Source organism: Spodoptera frugiperda, chromosome 25 (genome assembly GCF_023101765.2).
Source record: "Spodoptera frugiperda isolate SF20-4 chromosome 25, AGI-APGP_CSIRO_Sfru_2.0, whole genome shotgun sequence".
In the NCBI taxonomy this organism is placed as follows: Eukaryota; Metazoa; Arthropoda; class Insecta; order Lepidoptera; family Noctuidae; genus Spodoptera; species Spodoptera frugiperda.
The window spans coordinates 2,114,273-2,139,952 of record NC_064236.1 but is presented as its reverse complement, the minus strand read 5'-3'; the positions used below and the strand labels follow the sequence as shown (position 1 = coordinate 2,139,952).

Genomic DNA, 25,680 nt, shown 5'->3' with positions numbered 1-25,680 from the left:
AGCCGGTTTTTGATTTAATCTAATTTGTTTTATTTTTGTATCAGCTGCTTTTATTGTTTATTTTATGTTTATAAGAGAAGATAGTAATGAATAAAGATAAGCGTCCACAGACCGGCATCGTACGCATCACACGCATTCCGTATGACGTCATCGGTAGGCATTGCCGATGATGCGATCCGTACGATGCGGATTAGTGGACGCAGTTATATGAGTTTATATACAAGACACCGTTAGTTGGTTTCAAATCCTCATGCATGAGAGGCGTCTTAAACCTTCGGACCACCATGACATTCAAAGGAGTTAAAAATGGTGACAGTCAAATATCCACAAGTATAGGAGGTACCCACCGGTAGGAGTCAAACTTAGTTACCTTTACTCTACATTCAATGTTCACATCACGGATTACATCAAGTTAATGTATTCAATTTAATAACAATACCTCGGTACGCGGTTAGCAAACTAGTAGTATATAACGTGGGTTAAGAACTAGAGTAGCGTAAGGGCAAAATGACAACTTTTCAGGAGAGCGGAAAAACAACTCAAATTTACCTACCGTCAACTTGTAGGTCTTTTGTGGCAAAATCTATAGTATCTGTATATCTGGTTTTTACTTAAAATAAAGCTTTATTTATTGGCTACAGATTACTGTAAATTTATGGTAAAAAATTAAATTAAAAAAATATATATACATATATTTTTCTAAAACTGGTTGACATACGTCATAATAACGGACTGCATTACTTTAATTATTTAGTGCCATAGTAGCGTAACCCACCCTTACGTTTTTTTGGCACGGAGAAAAATTACAGAAGCGTACAAAACAAGGACCCATAAGCAGTAACGGCTCCTTACGTTTATTTGGCACGAAACATTTAAGGCTACAAAATCATAATTCGGTGTCCTATTCGCTCGTAAGTCGAGTTACAATCGTTGTGCTCATAACTTTATTGACAAAATAATGTCAAGATTATTGTAAGTAGAAATACTTCCTTTTAGCAATAAACAAACTTGTTTAATTTTTATGCGTTATTATTGTACTAAGCAATCTACACACTACATCGTTCCAGTTTTTCGGCACATACAAATATGGGGATTGAAAAAGCGAAAGGTGAAAAAAAAAATTTTTTGAGTTTTTGCCCTTACGCTACTCTAGTTCTTAACCCACGATAATTACTATGATTTTCTTTACCCAACGTAATGAAAACACGTTAACGTATTGATCAAGAAAACGATTACACATTACACAGGGTCCCGACACGGTCGCACCTTAAAAATCAACCCGTATAATTTACTGACAGTAAATCTTACCCTATGCGCACACGCCGTCGAACGAAAAACAATTAGAGCCACGTGCCAACCCTGACTCGTAATTACTACCGCACCTCACCTGTGCACGCGATTGTGGTAACCCTAGCTTGGTGCTGACTGACTATTGACTGATCTTTTTTGGTACAGTGTTTGTACCGTAGTGTAGTTTACAAGGAACCACTTAAGACTTCACTGGTTACCGGGGCTCCGGCTTGAAAAGCAGGAGTAGGTAGTAGTAGTACACTCTTTCTTGCCTCCCCTGATGATTTTCTGCCTTTAAAAAGGTATATTGTGATCGTTTACCATTAGATGGCCTAATGAAAGCTTTGAGGCTACTTCGAGTATACAGAACGTACATATTTTAAGGTACATTTCATTTCTTAACAAATACATAGGTACTTTTTATTATTATTACTTTTACTTAGCTTCCAGGCATGACCAAACTGCCAAATGACTGATGAATTAAATATTGCAAGTTCTCCACCCTTAATGCAAAGAGATACATAAATATAAATTACAAAAAGCGTATGTTACCCACCACGCGACCACCTCCTATAGCCATCGTAAGGCTAGGAGCACAATATTTTGCCGATCGAGGCATTAATTGCGAGTCATAAAATCGATGAGCCATACATCCAACAATGGATCAAGCGAGGCGAGATGCGCCGCTACAAACGTTGTGACGTAAGAGTCGATCCGCGTATAAATCACATGAAGCCACGCTCGTGTGCACCCACCCTTAGTGTACAGTCCGTATAACAAATGTGCTTTTAGGGGGTAATCTGAAAATATCTGGATGTTTCTTCTCAAGTTATCAGTTAGAGACAATAAGGACTGAGTTGTAAAACGAAGGAGTTTGAAAATGTTTTATATTAAAGTTTTGTGTCCTTTTTTATTTAAAAGTTTGATTAATAGTAATTGATTTCATAAAACATATTTTCTAATGTTTGATTTCATACGAATTTATTACTAATACTAGAGTCTCGGTGATCCCACAAAATGGTTAAGGGTCGCTAGTCTCCCCTAAGGCGCCTTTCAAAAATAACCGTATCTAAATCATTTGTGCTTCCCTTACAAGGGCGGTTCCACACGGGTGCACTCGGCGGCAGTCGTGCGCGGATGTAACACACCACCCAATATAGTAGCTCCGACCCTGCCCATTAGCTCCAACTATCCGCCGGTGTAGGACGCGCCGATTTTATTGTATGCGTCTTTTTGATTTTTGACATTTCTATGAACTGCTAAGGAACTTATAGACGTGGTTTGCTTTCGGAATGAAAGTTATAAATTGTCACTAAAATATAATATAGTTCAGATATTAAAAAATAAAAATTCTGTGCAAGGGACTGTACCAGGCTGTTACTATAACACTGACACTTACTTACTGAAAGAAAGCTAGAGAACTGTGGTTGCAGTGGAATGCGCTGCGGACGCTGCGGTGCAAGACGACGGTACGCAGTAATCACGTAACACGACCACGACAACATAAACCTGTACTCTATTCATTCTTAAACTCAAAGAAAGTCATACACATACAATATACATGGGTGGCGGAAAATTAAGCTCGTTCAAATGTTTTCAGTTAATTACTAATAATGTGTTAAAATTGTGTATTCTCGTTTAGGCTGCGTATCTAAAATTGCGACTATCGATCAAACGACTAGCATCGGAGTCTGAATTTGGTGTATTCACTAGGACAAACCGTCACATGGTAGATCTGTTAACAATAGTTAGTGGGTTTGGAGCCACAACTTGGTTACGGCGTCGATAGCCACAAACTGTTTCAAAGTTCTTTTACTTTTATAGTTATGGGATTGGCAAACGACTTCAAACCTATCAACGATTTTTTGTGTGTTTTTCAGATTATTTATTCAAAATCTGTTTCTTTTTACTTCATGTCTGTTAGGTATCGCTAGTCTCCATATAACCACTTACTTTGTAAATTAATTAATAGATTACCTCTTATTCTAGGCTCAGGACAAATTCAGCTCTGGCAGTTTCTTCTGGAGCTACTGAGTGACTCGAGTAATGCTGGCTGCATCACATGGGAGGGGACTAATGGAGAGTTCAAGCTCACGGACCCTGACGAGGTGGCGCGTCGGTGGGGAGAGAGGAAGTCCAAGCCAAATATGAATTACGACAAGCTGAGCCGAGCTCTGAGGTAAACCACCGGTAGCAACAAGCAGCGAGCCCTAGCGACTTACAGGGTACCCTTATTCTCGAAGGCGATGTTTCAATGCTATGCGATTTTGTTTAATTTAATCATGGTATATTTTTACTCAGACCTGCGACAGTCAACTTTATGTTGACTTCGAAACAGACGCATTTATTTGATAATTGTTTTTCAATTACACAGATATTACTACGACAAAAACATAATGACAAAGGTTCATGGCAAGAGGTACGCCTACAAATTCGATTTCCAAGGCTTGGCGGCGGCCACGCAGCCGGCGGCGAGTGATCCAGCTTATAAGTACCAGAGTGATCTGTTCATGAGCTCATACCACCACTCGGCTAAGCTCTCGTCTTTCATGGCCCCGCACGCGGCTATGCCTACATCCACAGGTAATATTTGTTTCCAAGCGATGTGCTCTGGCGATTTGTTTTATTGTGATTGAATACTATTGTAGCTAAGCTCTGTTCCCCATCTATTGTAACTACTAAATACTTTCATATCTTACACTTTATCCCAGTTGTTTCCTACAACGAAGTTTTTAATCTGGGACTATATTAAAAAGTATACAGAATTCACGACCCCAACAAACCGACACCGTTGTGCTGGTAATCTACATTTCTCTGCTAATGCTTGGGTACACTCGCGTGCACAAATATTTGCACACCGCTCGAAAGGGGTTGTCATTGGCACGGACTGAGCACACTTGACTTAATGCAACATACTATTTAAACTCGGCAGTGTAACGTATTGGAATTTTTGATAACACTTTCCTTTACCGTACGTGTTACAACTTTGTTTTTGACTAGATTTTTTCCCGTAAATCTTCTAACTTGAAAGTATTACAGATTTCAGAAATTCTACTTAAGTTATTATTAAATTATTGTATATTAATTGTATTCTGTTCTTAATTTGCTTAGACCCGAATTATTAATTTAATATCTTAATACATATTAGGTTTTGTCACCGACCGAAAAGACGTCACCAATATAAAATTTTAATGGAGCAGCAGATTTTTTTTTTTACTTTGTTCTAATAATTAGGGTTGATTGGTTTTTTTTATGTAATAGTACCATGATACAATCCATTTTTAATGCTATACTAAATTATGTTTATGCGATCTATGCAAAATTGTGTATTTTATTAAGTTTGTTAAATTTCTCGAGAACGTACTAAACTTGTTAAAATCGGTTATTTGGTGAGAAAAGAAAGTATTTAGCCATATGAATACATTAAGTAGAGTTTTCATAAAGTATTTTCTTTATCAAATTTTCCATAGTATACTAAGACTTGAACTGAATCGCGAAACAAACGCCATTTTCTCATGGTTAGTACGTTCTTGTGCGCGTCCTCCAGCACTTAATAACTGAGGTAAGAAAACTTTTGTTTCAGCGTCGATATTCCCATCTGCGTCATGGGGTAACTGGGGCGGCGGGGGCAGTAATCTGTACTCACCACACTCTATGGCTCCACCTCATGTGACGTCACACCTCGGCTCCTACCCGCACTACGCATGACCAAGATAAAGCAACACTACGACAATCGACAATGATTTGCAATTTTAATTTTTGGAACATTTTTTGTTTATGTTAATTTTTTTTATGTAATTTTTTAAATAAGTTGTTTGATATTTTTTTGTAAGTTCTATATCTCTATAATTTATTTCGACTTTGTCTGATAGTTATTTATTTATTTATTTTCCTAACATTCCTGTGACAAAGTTTTTTAGAGAATATATTTTATGAATGATGTAACGAAGGTATGGACATATTCCTCATGAGCATCAAGTTACCGTAAACTGGCAACTTTTGAGTAATGATAATACCTATTATTGCTTTCTATAAATAATACTATCGAGAAACTATTAAAAAGATCTCAATCGATCAGTTTATGGTAGTTTGGCGCTGACCTTTGTATTTATGTTATACGATGCAATATTGTTTTCATAACACGAGTCAGGCGGACCGCAACACTAGTCTTTTATCAAAAAATTATGTAAATAATAGATACTCTTTACTATTAAGTAGAATTATTTATATAGAATAAAAAAAATAATGAAAAAAATTATTGGTCGTATGAAAATTATTGTAAAAACAACCAATACTTCTTGCTGATAAGCTGATCAATGTTTTGCAATAACAAACATTCATTATTATAATGCCAAGTCATTCTGAGATGTCTGTTTAACGATTTGTCTAATGTAACATTCCATTCGTTTTATATATCTACATAATATTATATGTATAAACTCAAACCTCGTTTTATATTCGACTGCATCACTGTTAGGTGACTTAAAATATCGTACGCATCGCACGCATTCCGTATGAGGCCATCAGTACGCATCGCATGTAAGCATTACCGATGATGCGGTCCGTACGATGCGGAACATTGTAAGCAGTTGTATGAGTTTCTATACAAGATAAACTAAAATCCGTGCGTTGCGTGTGATGCGGGCCTGTGGACGGGTAGCTATAATCAGAAGTGTTGGAATTATTTGCCGAAGTTATTGCAAAATGAGCTCAGAAAAGTATTCGGTACTCAAAAAAATTAAGCACATTCGCCACGTATAGTCAAACGATTGGCGGTAATGTAACCAGTATTAATTAACATGTAAAATAATTAACTTTTAAGCCAAGATATAATGAGGTATAAGTACCTAAAGTAAGTATTTTTATTAAAATCCAAAAATTTGTTTTGAAAAATCAAAAACTAAGCTCAAATTTTCTGTGCCATTTAATGCATGGACAAAAATCGTCCATCTTGATTTTATCGAATTGCCGCGGTTTAAATACATAAGTACAGTGACTATTCTCTTTTGTACATAATTATTATCAGTATTATATTAGAAGCAATAATTTATTATATTTCGATATTTTAAGCCAGACAAAGAATCATTACGTACTATGGCTTGTCGAAGGAATACACATTTAAATTCCTATTTTACAGATAATTTCTGAAAATTCAAATGGGATAACTATTTTAAATAACTATTACTTTTATCTCAAGAAACATTCATCTTGATAAAATAAAAGATTAGTTTTAAAATGATCATTAAATTATTACCTGGAAATATTTTTTTAAATGTAATGATTTTTCTGTTTAATCGAAAGTGATTCTATATACTGAGTATCTATCGTTATTTCTACTGCGAATAATGTAGTTTTTATGTACTATTCAAATCCAATTCTTATTTTCCCTTTAAAATAACCAAACTCGTTCTACTATTATAAAGTCCTTCTTATATTTTTGATTATAATCTTCAAAAATATAACAATATTTGTTAGTTACCAATGTTACCGTTTACTGTACCTAATAATACCAAATACTGTGAAGTAATAGACGTGTATATAATGTTAGATTATTTTAAAAAAGTGCAATCGTATTAGTAATAGTTTAGATTGGAACTCTTCGTGTAATTATTGTTTATATTATTGTAATAGAACTACTCTATTATTTTATACAGTGTTTGGTTTGGAGTGTGACACAATTGTTTGAGGATGTAGAAGGCCAAAACAACTTGACTTATAAATTTCGTGAGACATACTAAATTAATTATTATGTTATCGACTTACTCACGTAACTGTTTGACGAGGAACTCGACTATTTTCAAGCCATGCTAGAGGCTCATATTTCATGAGCAGCAAACTACATTCCACTAATTCTATTAATAGCAGCAATCTAACCGAGTTTCTCGTCAAACAGTTACGTTAGCCGATAACATAATAATTAACTACATAACTTTTTATGAACTAAAATAATGGTTTAAAAATTACATTAACCAAAAATTAAGACGCAGCTAAAGCTCCTTTGTATCCCTCAAATAATTTCGTTTATTCATACACCAAACATTATGTATACATAGTTATTTTCAATTTTAGTTTTGATGTTTCAATTGGTCTTTGCGATTTGAACATGATTTGCATTGGGTGTCTTCATGCTAGGTTTCCACAAATAACTTTAATTTATTACCCGTAATTCATTAATTATTAATTTTTTAAAGTTCCTTCGAACACATCATGTCTCCAAAGACTGGACATACTTTATCAAAATAAAAACTAAGCTCAATTTATAAATGTTTGGGCTTATTTTGATAAAATGTACGAACTAGCATGAGATACCCCGTTGAGTGAGAAAATAAGAATTAGTATTATATTATGTATGTTTAATAATCAATTTAAATGTCGCAGCCGCAACTAAATATTTATTAGCAAGCATAATTATTTAAACTAAAATGTGTCTAGATTAATAAATTTTAGTTATCATAAGAATTACCTATCTAAGTATTATAGTGATTTGCAAAAGGATTTCAGTCATTAGATTTTGATATTATTTATTTATTTATATTTTGAAATTTTGCTCTGTTTATATTTAAGGTAATTTTAAAATATTTTTCGTTATAATGCATGTGTCAATAATAATGAAAAACATTTAGTCGTAGAAGACCATTGTATAGATGTTATTGTATTTGAAAATGAATAAACAAATGAAACGTACAGGTTTCGATTTATTTTTGTTCCCTCACGGCACAACCGCTATTTTAACCCCAGTTCGAATAAATAAACGACGTGTTCAAAACAAATAATATTATCTAAATTTTTAAGAATTTGAAATAACATTGTTATCGGTTATCGGTAATTGAGCCTCTGGTTACCACAGTCATTCAACGAAACACAACGCAAGTTGTTTCTCGTCGGTTTTTGAAGCCGTGATACCACTTCGGTCGTGCTGAAGCATGGCTTTCCGACACTTAAAATTAAGTCGATATTACCAGATAAATGAAGCCCCGCGCTGCGGGGTTCCTATATCTGTAAAAACGGTTTGAGAAACCGAACCAAACCAAACGTCGATGGGAACCAGTGCCAATGAAATCAAAACTACAGTTGCTCTAGTCAAGATATCGATGACTGCTACTGAAAATATCATTATGCAGATTCAAAACTGATGGATGACATTCGCGGATCGCTTTTGTATAAGCCCGCCTTAGCCCGCACGGGTATCGGACTGTCGTGTCGGTGTAAAAGACTACAAAGGATTCGCACATGTAGGTCCCATGCACGGTTATAGAACCTTTGCATAGTCTGAGCTCTAAAACAGGTCCACTGACCCGGTTTCCCTTATTGGTGTTAAAGGTGGCCATCCGAGTGGTTTTAATGAGATAAGAATGCTAACCATTAAGTTTTTCATCACACAAAGTTGAGCGTCTTTTGAAGGTTATCATTAAAAAGTGCCAAATGGGTTTCAGAAATAAACGGATATGTAGCAAATAATATTTCAAGCCTAACATTTTATAAAGTGTATTACACTATAGTGCGAAGCTATGACTGACAGAGCCATCTAGGAACATAATAATGGAATCGTTGCCACCCTCTCAAAGCTTCACATTTCCACCCTCTTTCAACCCTCTGTTAACTCCAGTAGTGAGTACCCACTGTTGTTGATAGATGGAACTGTTATTAATTCTCATACTAAATGACCTATGAAGCATTTTTACATTTTAAATTTTGCAATAAGTAGCTACTTTATATCTACCTTATAAGCAGTAAAAGTTAGAAGCCAAGCTCTAATACATTATTTCAGAAATATTTTTGATATGTATCCAAGCTAATCAAATTAAATATTCTTTCTTTATGTTAACACTAAGTAACGTTTTAGTTTTCAAAAAATATGCATTAAAGATGTATACAGGTGGTGAAAAATTAACAAAATGTTAGCAAAATTGTAAAATAGATATCAAAATAGCAAAAACATAGGATGTTTCCGCCCGGGATTGAACCGGGGACCTTCTGCGTGTTAGGCAGATGTGATAACCACTACACCACAGAAACTGTGATAACTATGGCCAAATTTCAGGTTCGCTTTCATCTTCGTAGCAACTTTAAAACCGTATAAAAACTAAACTACAACTAATTTACCAGAATTTCTTCCAAAAATATACTCATATACACTAAGAGTATAGGCTGAGATATTAATATTTAACATGAAGGTACTTAATTTTTTTATATACATACATAATCATATTGAAAGAGCCTTTTTTGCTACAAAGTCAAAATCTGACCTTGTAGCAAAAATGAAATTGGTTCCATCAATCCATCATTGGTAGCATCAACTACATAAATTAATGTGTATACAGAATGACAAGTAACCCAACGTATTCTTCTTGGGATGTGATAATACAACTAGTTTCCTAAAGAATCAATCCTGAGGTCTTTAATGCCAAAGTAACTCATTTAAGTGATTATATCTTCAATCGCTTTAATAAAATTTTAGCGCAAAGGATTTCGTTAAGGTACGCGTCCACAGGCCCGCATTGCACGCAACGGATTTTAATTTGTCTTGTACATATAGTTAGAAACACGTTCACTGATCCGCATCGTACGGACCGCATCATCAACAATGACAAGACGTCATACAGAATGCGTGCGATGCGTACGATGCGGGTCCGTGGACGCTTGCCTATAGACAGAATTAGCGTTGCAACAACGTAGCACCACACGTAAAAATCAAGCGGTATTAGGTCTGGACGCTGTGTAACCATGGAACTAGACTGCTCTATCTATCCTTCTATCTATGTCTTGAGAACGAGGTAACAGCCACTGCCGCTCAGTAATTAATACGATAGTATCGATAGTTTATTTCGATAGTATAGTGATGATCCAGGATGTATGTAGAAGTTATACCAGTTCGCAGACTCAAATGACAATGCCAGAATCTCTATAGAGCTTTGCCCCACCAAAAAATATAGTGTACAGGCATGCCAAATGTAGCATTCTCTTGCTGCTCTATTAGTGATAACTAAAAACATGATTAAAAGCCTTTAGACTTTGCGGTTTCTATATAAATCTAAGAACAAAATATTACATTTAAGTTAGGTACCAGTTTAGGTTAATTGCAGTTGTAATGGTAGAAATAATTAAATTAAGTGCTTTATATTATTACAATACTATCATAGGGTGTTTAGCTATGAAAGGCAGGAATGTCATCACCAATATCACCTTTAGTAATCCTACTTTTACAATCTTCAATAATTAGGAGAATGTCATCTAAGAATTGTGTAACTTCGTCCATAATTGCACAGACAAAATCTTCCGTTTCTCCAAATAAGTTACCAAAACGTAGCCAGGATACGGACGCTAAGAAATCTGTATCTGGCCCATGTAGGGCCCGATAGTAGCGTCCGTGCAACTCCTTACTTTGCCATACATTCTTGCGATCCTTAGTGCTTAGTATTATAGGTTCTCTCCAGTCCTTATTAGCCAAGGAGAGCGGAGTAAGTCCTTTGTCCACTGAGACAACATCTCGATGTATCCCCACCTCCATTTTGAAAAAAAATTTTCGGAGACTGCACAATTCACTATTGTGTAGGGTTTTGGCATTAAAAAGCCTCGCTTCCCACATTTACGTGGTATGTACAGTCTCATTACTGATGATCGTGGGTGATGCATCCGATGCTCAGTCAACAATAAACGGACTTTTCCGTCCAGGGCGTCCAGTTCCATTTGAGTCCACTTGAGTATGCCAAAAGAGTACATCAGTACTGGCATGACCCAACCGTTGTAAGCGCGCACCTTGTTACCACCTGATAAAAGACTATTGAGAACTTTCTTCAGGCGGCCAAAGAAGCGCTCCCGCAACGATTGCTTCATGATAGCTACATCAATGCCTAACGCTTCTGACATACCCAAGTATTTATAGGTTTCGGTTGAAGAGAGAAGTCTAAAGTTTGTGGTATCAGAGTTTCGTGTTTCATCTGATTCCACAATTTCCCCCCTCTTTACATGCATGATTGCACATTTGTCCACACCAAATTCCATCCTAATGGCATTACTGAACGTTTCAGTGACATTTAGTAATTTCATTAGATGTTTGGAGCAAATAGCTTTAAATCATCCATGTAAAGTAGGTGGGATATAATTTCTCCCCCTCTTCTCAATCTGTAACCTAACCCGGAATCCTCAAACAAAGTGCTTAGAGGATTCAGAGCTAAGCAAAACCATAATGGACTCAAACTATCACCCTGGAATATACCACGCTCTATCCTAATTGGTTCATCGTTCTCACAAATTTGTCGACATCCTGGATAGCGAAGCGTGATAAGCTCCGCACGTGGGCTCCCCCGCTGGCTCCCCCGCTGGCTCAGAGTCTCCGGCCAGAGGTCGTAGAGGAAGTAGTCGGCACCTTGTTTCCCCGACTACGGAGGGGTTTCACCCCTCCGTCCATGACTCCGCTCCCTGCGGTGCCCAATGCGAGCCACAGTGACGACGACGACGACATCGTTCCGGAGGTGACCGAGGCAGAACTGAGAGCGGCGGTGCGCCGGATGGGCGCCAAGAACACCGCCCCAGGACCCGATGGCCTACATGGCAAGGCGTGGGTCCTGGCGTCGGAGGCTCTCGGGCCTCGATTAATAGGTCTCTACAGCGCATGCTTGGAGAGGGGCCAGTTCCCACTTCAGTGGAAGACGGGAAAACTGGTCCTCGTGAAGAAGCCGGGGCGCCCTGCGGACTCTCCATCCGCATACCGGCCCATTGTGCTGCTCGACGAGGTGGGAAAAGTCTTCGAAAGGATAATTTCGAACCGCCTCGTCGCGCACCTGTCCGGATTTGGGCCGGACCTCGCGGATGGCCAGTACGGCTTCCGCAGAGGGCGCTCCACGGTGGACGCCATCATGCGCGTAAGGGACTTCACGACGGGGACTGCAGTCTCCAGGGGTAAGGTCGTTGTAGCGGTGTCTCTGGACATCGCCAACGCCTTCAACTCCCTACCCTGGAGCTGCATACTGGAGGCACTCCGGTATCACCGGGTGCCTACCTACCTCCGTCATATAATCGAGGCCTACCTGACAGACAGGTAGGCGAATGGAAACGGCGAGAGATGTCGCGCGGTGTTCCACAGGGTTCAGTTTTGGGACCGCTCCTGTGGGATATCGGTTACGACTGGGTGCTGCGCACCGACATCCCGAACGGCGTCGGCGTAATTTGTTATGCCGACGATACGCTAGTGTTAGCGCACGGGAGGTCACACCAGGCGGCGGCCAACTTAATGGCGAGAGCGGTTGCGACAGTTGTTGATCGGATCCGGCAATTGGGACTCGAAGTGGCGCTCCACAAGTCCGAGGCCATGTGCTTTCATGGCCGCGGGAACGCGCCTCCTCCGGGTTGGTCCCAAATAACGGCGGGAGGAGTTTCCATCGGCGTCGAGACGACGATGAAGGATCTAGGACTCGTCCTCGACAGTCGATGGAAACTCCTCCCGCCGTTATTTGGGACCCACCCGGAAATTATCCTAAGTTGGAACGGACGGGGGCTGCGCTTAAGCGGCTCCTGCCAAACCTCGGGGGGCCAAATGCCTCCCCTGCCGGAGGTTGTACGCGGGGATCATGCGGTCCATGGCCCTCTACAGCGCCCTGTGTGGGCGCCGAACCTGATGCGGCGGCCAGCTCGGGCGCTGCTCACGTCTCAGAGGGTCATGGCCATCCGGGTGATCCGTGGATATCGCACGATCTCCGGGGAGGCGGCGAACCTCCTTGCCGGATTACCGCCGTGGGATTTGGAGGCGAAGATGCTCGCGCGCGTCTTCAGTTTGCGCGACGACGCGTGTCGCCGGGGCGAAACTCCACTGCCGCGCCAGATTAGTGCGTGGCGGGACGAGTTCCAGCGCGATCTCATGGCGGAATGGCAGCAACGACTGTCGCAACCGAGGGCTGGGCTCGCTGTCATCGCAGCGGTAAGTCCCCTCTTTGAAGAGTGGCTAGAGAGGCGCCACGGCGTCCTCACCTATCGCCTGACGCAGGTGCTTACCGGACATGGGAGTTTCGGTGGGTTCCTGTTCCTTATTGGGCGGGAGGAAACGCCCGGGTGTCATCACTGTGAGGACCGCCCGGAGGACACGGTAGAACATACGGTGGCGGTGTGCCCTGCATGGGCTGAGCACCGCCAAGTCCTCAGGGATGTGGTCGGCGACGGCGACCTCTCGCGCCCGGCACTGGTTCAGGCCATGATGCGGAGCGAGAGGGACTGGGATGCTGTCTCCTCTTTCTGCGAAGCAGTCATGCTAGCTAAGGCGGGGCACGTGAGAGAACAAACCTCCTCACGCCCCAGCCGTCGCGAGAGACACTCCGGGCGTCGGGGATCGCGGGACGATCTCCGGCCACCGTAAGTACGGGCCTGCGGACGGCGAGCAAGGGTAGCTCACCGCCCGAGCAGAACCAGACCCGTGCGTGCGGCGCGTCGCGTTCCGCGCGCGCCTCAAAGAGCCATCAGACCACCACAGATGGGGCCCAGCAGGGCTGATGCCTGATCCGGAGCTGCGGACTACCTAGCGGGTTTACCGGGGCTCCGGCTCGAAAAGCAGGAGAAGGAACGGGGTGGTTTTTAGTCAGTAAGAGTCTGACACTCCCTCTCGCCTCGCCCAAGGCGAGAAAAGTCATTGAATGATTTTCCCCCTCAAAAAAAAAGGCTTCCTTGGCATGCCGTTTGCATCCGTATGCTATTAGAAGTTAAGGTGAATTTTAAATTGATTTATGCTCAGCCGCGCCTCCGCCGGTGTGTGCTGGGCCTAAGTAGATATTGCTAACATTTCATCATTCCTAACCTCCTTGCAGATTCTTAACTTTTCAATTCGAATTACAAGTTTCGTTTTATTGCCGTGTCATAGTGACAGTAACATTTTTATGGTGTCATTTGGGAATCCGAATTTTTTGTAAATCTTTACGAATTTTGAAGTTTTGTGTGTAATTATGTATTTTCAAACGATTCGCGCCGGGCAAAATCGTATATTGGGGCAGTTATTTAAACTTGATAGGTAAGTAGAAGCCATTATTGCCTATCATTATACTCATTACTCAATTCTTTATTGCATTCCACAAGGTAGGCTTAGGTGGTAAACATTTGGTAGGTAAAAATAGTGGACCCTGTCAGGCACAGCAAAAGATAATTCAAACATATGTGGAGAGGACTTTACTTTTAAATTACTAACATGGAGTAAACTAGCGTTGCAAACTATCACAATATTCTGTGAGGTTGCTTCACCTCTCTACTGCACGGTAGAGATTCAGTTCTGTCAATTCGGGCAGGTCTCGCCATACACACTACTAATGAAAGCCCGGACTTATTCAAGTTTCCATGGGCGGCGGCGATTACTTACAATCAGGTGATACGTTTGTTAGTTTACATAAAAAAAATAAGTAATCTAAGTTACGCATGTTTGTTTCAGGTCCGGTTTGCTCCGCATGTCTCCTGGTCTGCTAAACTTCGTCAGCTACAGATACACAGGGAATCAGATCAAATTCACGCCTTACGTGAGGCCACCACCAATGGATCATGATTACAAAAATATGGCTGTGAAGAGACCGATGTCACCACACCTGACGGTGTACGCGCCCACCGTACCCTCAATGACTTCGATAGCCCAAAGGGCTACAGGTAACTATACAGCGTTTGATGTCTAGCTTTCTCATATTATCCAATGCATCTCTACTCGATTAGGAATAAAAAGTATTATGTTATTTTACATTTTGGTCCTAACTGTTGCCTTTGGAAGTTGCATAATACATTGTTCTTATATTGGAAATCGGAAATGTAGGGTTTTTCTAGCTATACCATAAAAAGCTGTAGTTTTTAGTGTATAAGCCGGTCAACTATAAGTGTACGAATCACCTGATGGTAAGCAATCACCCTTTGCGGGTTAAGAATTCAAGGGTTGTTGGGGAATTAGTTGGAATCGGCTTAATATCTAACATGGTGTGTTACATTCGTACATACCTATCACAAAACAATATATATACTTACTTTACAATTCATATTATTATATAAATTGTATAAAAATAATAGAAAAAGAAGTAACTCACTCTTACTGGCTATGTCAATTGAGAGTACGTGACTGCAATAATTACTGTAAGCCTGCAGAGCGCTAGTAAATCCCGCAATAAGTAACATTGATTGCAAATTGCAACTGTACTTCTTGTTATTGCATAAAAAAGCCGTGCCGTCTACTAAGACAAAGTGATTTTATTTTCTAAGGACCCCTATTTCATTATGGGTTAAGTCACATCTTGAGACATTTTTTTTAAGGATGGAATATCATCCAACGATTTTTCCCGCCTGTTGTGAAGCAAGATGAAGTGATAGACTCTTACTGACTAAAAACCACCGTAAAAACTGTTCCAACTCCTGCTTTTTGAGCCGGAGCTTCGCTAAACCCGCTCTAGGTAGTCCGTAGCTCCGGATATATTTTACATGCAAAGTGATTGTGTGAGTGGGTGATTCGCCCACTTCATCACTCACTTGGTAGTAAAAATTGTACGAATATCTAAATAATATAAATAACTCAGGCAAAAAACAGTCGGTAACTTGCTTATAAAGAAAAAGGTTGTCGCGATCCATATGGCGTCCTGAACTTACGTCAAAAGCTACGCTTTTCCGGATCCATTTTTCAAGATAGTTTGTGAATGAATAAATGTTTGACCCAAAATAAAAGCGAGAGAGATGTTTAGCCTTCCCGACTTAACAATTTAAGATTGTTGTTTAATATTTTATTTATGAAGGATAGATAGAGCGGGCATCAACCATGTTCCTCATAAAATAAAATTCTAGTACGCCCTAATACCCCGGAACGCGATTAATGCGTTATATTATGAAATTATCGTTAAAACAACTTTTCTTTTTAAGACTAGAATAACCTTACCTGGCTCACTGGTTTCTAGGGTAAACACTTTTCCTCATTATGTGTAATTAGGTGTAAAAAAATTAAGGACGTGCCTTACTTTTTCATACCAAGGGATGCGATGGTGACATGTTAATGGATCTGGGATGTTACAATCAGATTTGACACTTAGTTGAGACGTTGCCCGTTGATTGGAATACGATTTAATTATAATAATTAGAATAAATTGCGTGGTCAGAGATTTTTATCATCTGAAGAAGCTGTACTCCTACAAAACGGTCATTATGGAGACCACAACTCCCGAATGGAGTGGTTGTTTCAATAGTAATGATGTGACACTTCCTTGATATCCGAAATTTTCAGTACCGCCCTCATATATGCCTATTATTCAATTTTGCGGGTAAAAACTATCATTGGTGTTCATTGTGTAAAAAGATGAGAATGTGGACTCCTTTGGTCAAGCACAGTGGCCTAAGGAAATCAGTTCTAAATAAGTTGGATTAAGGATAGTTTCACACTCGATCCGAAACTTCTTTCACTTGAGTATTAAACCTCTGTTAGAATATTTAGAAAGTATAGTGTAGTATTATAATCATGAGGTAAAAACAAACTTTACTCATAGACGACACATCTCTAGCAATAATGTTTAGGTAACTGTCATACACCCAGAGGGACTGGTTTTAGGAACTTGTATAAATAGTTTGTTATTCTACTACTAGACTGGGGACCATTTGTGACTGAAAGTACACATTCTCTGCTTCTCTGAGCTCAAAGCAAGAGCCTTGGCTTCGTCATACGACACACTTATATTATTATTATATTCAAAGCCACGTTAGAGTTAGGCAAACATCTAAACGATGCGGATTGAGTTCAAATTCTAACTTTGAAGGAAATATGCGAGGTGTATGATAAAATTTAGTACCTATTTGTACTGGCTTCCAAGTAAAATGAATTAATGCTTTGAATATATTTTTACCTTTGAAATATCCAACGTAGGATTACAGTAAGAATTTTTCATAAAAAGAATATTTTGCCAGTTCCTACTTACGTTCAGGGGATTTGATTAAAAACAAACATTCATAATGTTGTTCGTATAAACGTTAATTTTCATATTCCTTTACAAACGTTCGTTCGTTTGTTGAAGGTAAAATTCCATGTAAATGAATTCGCGCTCATTCTCTTGTTTCTGTTTCTACCGTTCTGTATTAAGTAATTCATAATTCATAATTCTTTATTGCAAATCCACAATGTAAAGATAAGATGGTAATATAAATAACATGGTAGCAAATAGCAGTACACTCGGTGGCTCGGAAAGTGACCAAAGAGTTGGTATATTTATTGAAATAAGAGACGGAACATTGATGTAACTATATTAGTTACCAGTCCTAACTATGTTAGATAGTTAAGATACTAGTTGTAACAGATATCTAAAATAAATTTTTCACCAGCTTCACATAATAAAATGCAAGAGCGATCTAGAAGCGAACGCGAAGCGGTGCGGTGACAGGCGAATTCTACGCGATACTGTGTGACCAAACCAATTGACCGCTCACCGCATCCCATAGGCTACGTCAATAGATTTTGACAATTTGTTGTTTTCGAGCCGCGCCTCACCGTTAGAGATCTATCGTGTTATCGAAAGTTTATATTAAAAGTATGTAAGCTATTTTTGTGCTAAAATCTTGTCGGAACGTTTTTGCGTTTTGCTCCCGTATAGGAGACATTTAATAATTACCTAAACTATTCCTTAGTCACGATTTTGTTTCAAAAACTTTTGCTAAGGATTAGGTTAAGTAACTATTAAATGACTCTAATTATGGCTGTTGTTTAATTTATTTAAGTCATCTTGTTAAGAGTTTTATACAATAACTCGTTTTTTTTTTTACCCTCAGATGAGGAATCCCGTAAGAAGTAGTTTCTAACAAACGACACAAAATATAAAACTCCTAACATAAGACTGTATACATGTAAGTATATTATTCTATACTTTTTTTAAATATTTAATCTTAATCATTATGTTATCGGCTCATTCGTTTAACTGTTTGACGAGGAAGTCGACTAGTTTCAGGTCATGCTAGAGGCTCATATTCATGAACAGCATTCCGCGACACGACGTGGTCAAACTGCTACAACCAGTCTGCTGAAACTTGTCTAATTCCTCGTCAAACAGTTACGTGAGTAAGCCGATAACATAATAATTAATTAGTATGTCTTACGAAAGTTATATTATTTGAACTTGATGAGATGAGGTTAATTTATAGAAATTGTAAAATTAAGCCGCTTACGACGAGTAGCTTTTCACCAGAACTTAAAAATCCAAATTATAAAAATTAATACACCGAGTTTTATGCAACTTGTATTCTTGAACCTAGATAATTGTGGAATACTTCATACAACAACATCCACCATCCATTTTAGGGAAGTGTTTGAAAGAGACAAATAGTAGCCTATGCCACTCTTTATCGCTTCAACTATCTCTACTTAAAATATCATGTCAATTCATCACTCCGTTTCGCCATAAAAGATGGGCAAATAGACACACACACACTTTCTCATTTAAACTATTGTTAAAAGCGAATTTAAGCAAAATTGTCCGAACTAGAATGCGACAGTTTTCAAACATCAAACCCACCCTGTTGCTCTGTGCAAATTTCACAACAAAACTGAACGTTAATACCTTCACAATAGAAACTTATTCATAATATAATATGGTGTTGAAAATGTGTAAACACAATGACAAAACAATCTCCTTACGGGACAGCATTAGTAATGAGACAACATAGTTTCCCCTTTACATTTACTGCAGACAACATTTTCAATTCGTTTCACATTGCATTGTAGAGGACAGGTACTAAGTAAAAATGCAACAAAAAGACACGAGGATTGAACTAGTCTACTGATCGAAATCTGATTAGAATGAAATCGTAAGCTGATTAGAATGTACTCAAAGTTGTGCTGCCGCTGTGTTGCAACAAAATAACATTAGTGGTATTTGTAGCAACACCTACTTGATACTGACAACTACTTGATGTGTTGATACTGAAACACCAGCTGTGTCGGCTTATACGGACAATTTTAAATGTAGTTTTAAATGAGAAACGAACGGATATTGTGTTATACAGGGTGACTTTGAATTCGACGTATTCCTCTCGGGAGGTGATAATACAACTAACTTCCTACAAAATTAGCCCTGAGGTCCTTGGGCGGAAAGTGGCTAGTTTCTGAGATATTCAACATTTTTGGTTTTGGTAAAAAAATCCCGAATTGATTACAAAAACAACAATAAATAAAAAAATACTGGTTGGATTTTTGTAGTTTTAGTTTTAATCAGTTGCCAATACATCAGTTATCATTTGTAAATACTAATAATGGCAGAAATATCATTCGTTTTAAAATAGCAAGTAATTTCTTATCAAATTTTGTTTTGTGTCACTAATTTGGTCAATAGAAAACTGGATTTATTTCAAAAAAAATATATGACACTAAGCGTACAAACTATTAGAAAAACTTCCTTGGTTTATTAGCTACCCAGAAACGTAAAATTATTTACAAAATTCTCAAAAACAAATGAATTAATTGATGATAACTAGAGTGTAAAGAGAAAAGGGCAATTTCAAAAACATCTTAATTTGCAAAATTTTGACCAAAGTGACCTCCCTATGCCGAATACATGCCCGAACACGCTTCCTTATGTCTATGACGGTCACTCTTGGACTGAATATGCGTCTTATTTCGTCATTATCTTCAAATATGTTTTGGAGAAGAATTTCGATGCACGGCCAATTCCCTCTGCATAAACAAGGGAATTCATGTAAAAATCAACCAGCGTTAGATTCTGGACACCGCGCTTGCCATGTAGTTGGACCGCCCTACTAATCTAATGCCTGAGAATCAATGTATCCAGCCAGTGCCCCACAGTAGTTCGATAGTGCGCTGGATAAACTATCACAATATCCATTATTAGCCCCAAAAAAGTCAACGAAATCCGAAAAAAGCAAACCATCGTTTGCGCATACGGTTTTAATTCAATGTTTGCATGGGTATCATAAATAATTATTTGATTGGACCCTACTTTTCATCCGACAATTTAAATGGCGAGAATTATGAAGAATTTTTAAGGAATGTGCTAGGGTCATTGTTTTAAATTTGAATTTAGAAACAATATGAATTAACTTATTTTACTTATTGAATTAATTTATAAATTTGATTGTCGAATTTATTCCACACGACGATTGTCAAGTGCATTATCGAACTACTGTGCGGCAATGGTCGAAAACATTGATTCTCAGGCATTAGATTAGTAGGGCGGTCCAACTACATGGCAAGCGCGGTGTCCAGAATCTAACGCTTGTTAATTTTTACATGAATTTCCTTGTTTATACAGAGGGAATTGGCCGTGCATCGAAATTCTTCTCCAAAACATATTTGAAGATAATGACGAAATAAGACGCATATTCAGTCCAAGAGTGACCGTCATAGACATAAGGAAGCGTGTTCGGGCATGTATTCGGCATAGGGGAGGTCACTTTGGTCAAAATTTTGCAAATTAAGATGTTTTTGAAATTGCCCTTTTCTCTTTACACTCTAGTTATCATCAATTAATTCATTTGTTTTTGAGAATTTTGTAAATAATTTTACGTTTCTGGGTAGCTAATAAACCAAGGAAGTTTTTCTAATAGTTTGTACGCTTAGTGTCATATATTTTTTTTGAAATAAATCCAATTTTCTATTGACCAAATTAGTGACACAAAACAAAATTTGATAAGAAATTACTTGCTATTTTAAAACGAATGATATTTCTGCCATTATTAGTATTTACAAATGATAACTGATGTATTGGCAACTGATTAAAACTAAAACTACAAAAATCCATCCAGTATTTTTTTATTTATTGATGTTTTTGTAATCAATTCGGGATTTTTTTACCAAAACCAAAAATGTTGAATATCTCAGAAACTAGCCACTTTCCGCCCAAGGACCTCAGGGCTAATTTTGTAGGAAATTATACCTAATGCGCTGTAACAAGGTGCGGCTGACAGATGCCAGTATGACGTTGACGTCTCTCTTTAGGGATGGACATTAGAAAAATCTTTTTTTATCGCTATCGATACTCGCAGCATACATTTAATTCTCTTTAATTTTTTTATTAAATGTGTGTGTTATTTAGTTGCGCAGTCTAACTACGTGTATATACTTGTTAAAATAAATATTTTATGACCGAGCCCCGAGGTGTTTCAGAGTTTCAGTTTTACAGAACCGTGAAGAAAACAAGGGTATATTAGTTTGTATATGTTAGATTAAGTACCACCACGCATTATCAATGGCGCCGGAAATGTCTAGAAAAATGCCTACTACATATTTCTGCTCAGATAATGTCACTGTGGTTTGGGCAGAGAGAACCGCGTCTACAGTAGATTTACCCACATAATTAAAGGTTTTTTAAGAATGATAATTGAACGACGCACAATTATCGTTTTTTATTGAAAAAAAACATCGACTACCTCTCCATCGTAGCCGTACATCCCATCACTAAAAACGACTATGGCTTTACGTTATACGCATAACACTTTACTTTATTTTTCATTTCATTAGATTTTAATTAAATACTAGAACATTCCGGTTGGTTTTAATTTAATTAACTTCCGAATGATTCCGCAGCTAAAATATTAAGGCGTAATTTTTAAATCGCAGCAACTTTCAAGAGTGATACGAAACGTTGCTGAATCTGTCAGCCGCACCTTGTTATAGCGCATAAGGTATAGTTGTATTATCACCTCCCGAGAGGAATACGTCGAATTCAAAGTCACCCTGTATATTTGCCTTAGAAACAGATAAGACGATCTTTTTTATGTAGGTACTAGCTGTGCCCGCGACTTCGCTCGCGTGATTGTCGAGAACAAAAATGTATGATTGTATGAACGACAAAGTTATATTTACGGTTTTTGAAAATGTTTTATTTCTTAAAAACCAATAATGATATCTGGTTCAAACCAATTTTCGTTGTTAGTTTCTATTGAAATCTACAGCATATATTTTTTTTAAGTTTTCTCACTCTCTTATTTTAAAAGTTAGAGGGGGTGGGGGCACTCATGTTTCCATTTTTTTGGAAGCATCTAACTTTCAAACGGTTGATTTTGACGAAAAATGGTTTTAGGAACCTGAATGTCTTTTTTAAAGACCTATCCATACACCCATCACGGATATGTTAGACGAAAAACATTATTTTTTGAATCAGTTCCATGTATGGTGTGCCCCCTTTTAATTTTTAAATTTATTCATTTTTATTCAAAATTCGAATAGCGGTTATCGAAATACACCATCCTACAAAGTTTCAACTATGTAAACCCAACAGTTTCGGAAATACACGGCTGTGACATACGGACGGACGGACAGACAGACAGACATGACGAATCTATAAGGGTTCCCTTTTTTGCCATTTGGTTACGGAACCCTAAAAAGGTTGTTTGGGTTGCTAACACGTGATAGAGAAACAAAACCAACAACACTTATGACTGAATAGCCTACACACTTAAAAGAACGGTGCGTCGAAAAGTCTAGTACGACAACGTATTGTTTGTTGGTGGTTGTGATTCAACGAAACGAATTGACAACACTAACTTACTGTAAAACGATTGGCACTATTGGATACCAACTACGAACTACGAAGTAAATAAAATTCAATATTTACTTCGTACTTCAAACCAATTACCAAACGAAACCAAAATAATTTTCCAAGCAACCAAAGAACTTTAACGACACACTCATGAACTTTGAAGACACCTAACGAAACCAATTTAATTGTCTTGTAAACAAAAAACAAAAAAACGTCATTTGCACAACGCCATCTATCGGATTTGGATTCCAACTATAAACATTAGTTCTATATTTAGACTTAAGATGTCGTTGCAAGTACTATACTGAATTGCGTAACGTAATATTTTTCTTCTTGAACTCACAAAATTAATAATATCTTTTGATAGAGTGAACCGATTTCGATGAAACAAAAACTAAGTTATACCTCAAGTTACGTATAATTTTTGAATATAAACATTTTCAGCATTGAATTCGTAGATTTTACGTGATGTGCGCACAAACAAACAGACAAACAGACAAACAGACAAACAGACAAACACGACAAACAAACAAATATTTAAAAAATGATGGATATGGGTTCTGTTACTTATCTTTTCACACGCTGGCTATTTTTTTTTTCAATTTCTTCAATGTACAAAAATGACTTTTCTACAGATTTATTATATGTATAGATATGTGACTAGCTTCGCCTGTGTTCCCATGGGGAAAAAGTATCTTATGTGTTATTCCAGATCATAATCTACCCATGTTCCAAATTTTATTCCCATGTCTTTAGCCGTTTTGACGTATTAAATGACAAACAACACATAACAAACATAATATTATAAACTCACAAACTTTCGCATTCATAATATTAGTAAGAAATAAGACTACCATCGATAGTATAGAATTGTGTTGATTAATTTTTATCTTGTTTCTATTTCAGGTTGCGTCTTAACATTTTACGCATTCAGTTTGGCTGTCGGCGCTCTGTTCTTCTCCAATGGTGTGGAATCTTACGTGTCTATGATACAAAGCCTTGGACTTGGCTATATAAGCACCGTTGTAATCAAATTGATACTCGGTTTTCCATTCGCCTATCATTATTTCAACGCCATTCGCTACGTAATATGGAACATGGCGAAAATGTTGGATATGAAATCGGTTTACCAAACTGCCAGCCAGGCGGCCATCGCTGCAGTAGTTCTAGCTTTTCTTTTTGCACTAATATAGACATTGTCAAATATCTACAGTTTCACATATTGCACAATTATTCACTAGCTTGTTTAAATATTGCGACAACTCGGCTTGTTTATGTGCTAGGCAAACTGTTTAGACTGCCTAAAATGTAAATAAACTGCACCAATACGTCCTTTTATAAAAAAAAAATGTTGGCTACCAGACGGTAAAATAAATATAAAAAAAATTGACATTTTCAAAAAGCGGACTTATAGTATTTGTTGGACATAAATATTTGCAAACACTGCTACCACACCGAGTTAGCGAACGTCTGTTTACGCTCCATTTGAGGATGTTTTTAGCGAGTGTCCAGAGCACTGGACACTGGTTCACAAATATCAACCAGTCGTGTTAACGATATTCGGATGAAATAATTCGCCCCTAGGCTAAATTCATACCGAAAGTGCGTATATCTAATTTTTTTAAGCGAAAATTGAATTTGCAGTATCTTTTGCTGATTTTATATTTATTTTGCTGATTAAATTTAAAATTAAGAATCAAATAAGTATGGTAGAACTGCCAGAATAAAGTTGGAGACTCGAAAGTAGGTATGATAAGAGACAGAAACGGGAGTGTGATTGGTGAAAGTAAGGATGTTTTAAAGCAGTGGAAGAAATAAAAGTGAGCAAGTGTGGGAGAGCCATGCTTCGGCACGAATGGGCCGGCTCGACCGGAGTGATACCACGGCCTCACAGAAAACCCACGTGAAACAACGCTTGCGTTGTGTTTCGTTGTGTGAGTGAGGTTACCGGAGGCCCAATTCCCCCCTTCCCAAACTTCCCCATCCCCATTCCCGAACAACAACCCTTAAATTCCTAAGTCCCAAAAAGTCGGTAACGCACTTGTAAAGCCTCTGGTGTTTCCGACGAGCATGCCTGAAAAGACTGATGACTGTTGATGAAGCGAAAGAAGTGTGTAAGAACCGTGGCAATTGACGTTCCATTGTCTCTGCCTACCCCCATGGGAGACAGGCGTGAGGTTATGTATGTATGTATGTAATAAGTATGTGACTATAATTATCTTTTTTATAATTCTACGAAATGATCGCGTTATCAACGTTTTTTTTTAAAAAAATGACATAAAATTAATTGTACTTCTTTTAAAAGTCCTAATTTAATATTATACTAAAGTTTTGAAACAATTTAAAATAGATCGGAAGTTGTGCATAGATTTTTACGATATTATTGTTGTATGGACCCAGGCGCCGTTAGTTTAGTTTGAGTTGACACACAGATTTCCCGTTCAATAGTTTATTGTGTAAGTTACACTAGTTTAGTTAGTGAGATGCTAATCGTGGGTATCGTTGTAATTAACTGATCACACAAAATACAATATTAATTAAATCGATTCGCGAAAGTAAGTCGCGCGACGTTAGCAAAATAAATGCCTGTACGTAAAGGTCTCAGCACACATATGGGATCGGAAAGGGATCGTAACCGTAACGCCTTTTGCCTCGCTGTCAACCAGGCGTCAACCTACCGTATGCACGTAACGAAAGCGTATCAGCAGCGCCTGTACGTCAACTCGGCTACGGCTAGGCGACACCGCGCTTACGCCTCGCCGTCCCGTCGCGGGAGAGGAAAGGGGAAAGGGTGGACGAAGAGATGTGAGCTCGGGTACGGAGAGACGTAAGCGCGGGGACGGAGAAACGTAAGCGCGGGGACGGAGAAACGTAAGCGCGGGGACGATGAGCCGTAAGCGCGGGATTTCAAGTTCGGAGCCTGTTC

At 38.3% G+C, this 25,680-nt stretch overlaps 2 protein-coding genes and 1 non-coding gene across 7 annotated transcripts in view; 2 read left to right on the top strand and 1 right to left on the bottom strand.

The window, feature by feature from the left end:
- Positions 1-7,974, top strand: part of LOC118263264 (DNA-binding protein D-ETS-3) — a 79,948-nt gene extending 71,974 nt beyond the window's left edge. For all 3 annotated transcript variants that reach the window (XM_035575143.2, XM_035575153.2, XM_035575135.2), the window contains 3 exons: positions 3,280-3,469; positions 3,665-3,873; positions 4,874-7,974. In XM_035575143.2, coding sequence (XP_035431036.2) covers positions 3,280-3,469; positions 3,665-3,873; positions 4,874-4,998 — 524 coding nt within the window. In that variant the 3' untranslated portion in view covers positions 4,999-7,974. The remainder of the gene's footprint in view (positions 1-3,279; positions 3,470-3,664; positions 3,874-4,873) is intronic.
- A 1,259-nt stretch (positions 7,975-9,233) lies between these two features.
- Trnav-aac (transfer RNA valine (anticodon AAC)) lies at positions 9,234-9,306 on the bottom strand. Its single transcript has one exon. It is a non-coding gene; the product is annotated as a tRNA-Val (tRNA).
- Positions 9,307-14,133: 4,827 nt separating this feature from the next.
- LOC118264662 (succinate dehydrogenase cytochrome b560 subunit, mitochondrial-like) lies at positions 14,134-25,154 on the top strand. Of its 3 annotated transcripts, none has more exons than XR_007706992.1 (4): positions 14,134-14,281; positions 14,693-14,901; positions 18,034-18,108; positions 23,661-23,805. XR_007706992.1 is itself a non-coding variant. In XM_035577252.2 (3 exons), exons 1-3 carry the CDS (start codon positions 14,217-14,219, stop codon positions 23,945-23,947), a joined length of 561 nt encoding a protein of 186 aa, XP_035433145.1. In that variant the 5' UTR covers positions 14,134-14,216; the 3' UTR covers positions 23,948-25,154. The 3 variants fall into 3 exon arrangements, 1 of the variants encoding a protein (XP_035433145.1); XR_007706991.1 differs by lacking the exon at positions 23,661-23,805 and adding an exon at positions 18,204-18,315; XM_035577252.2 differs by lacking the exon at positions 18,034-18,108 and having other exon boundaries at positions 23,661-25,154.
- Positions 25,155-25,680: the final 526 nt, after the last annotated feature.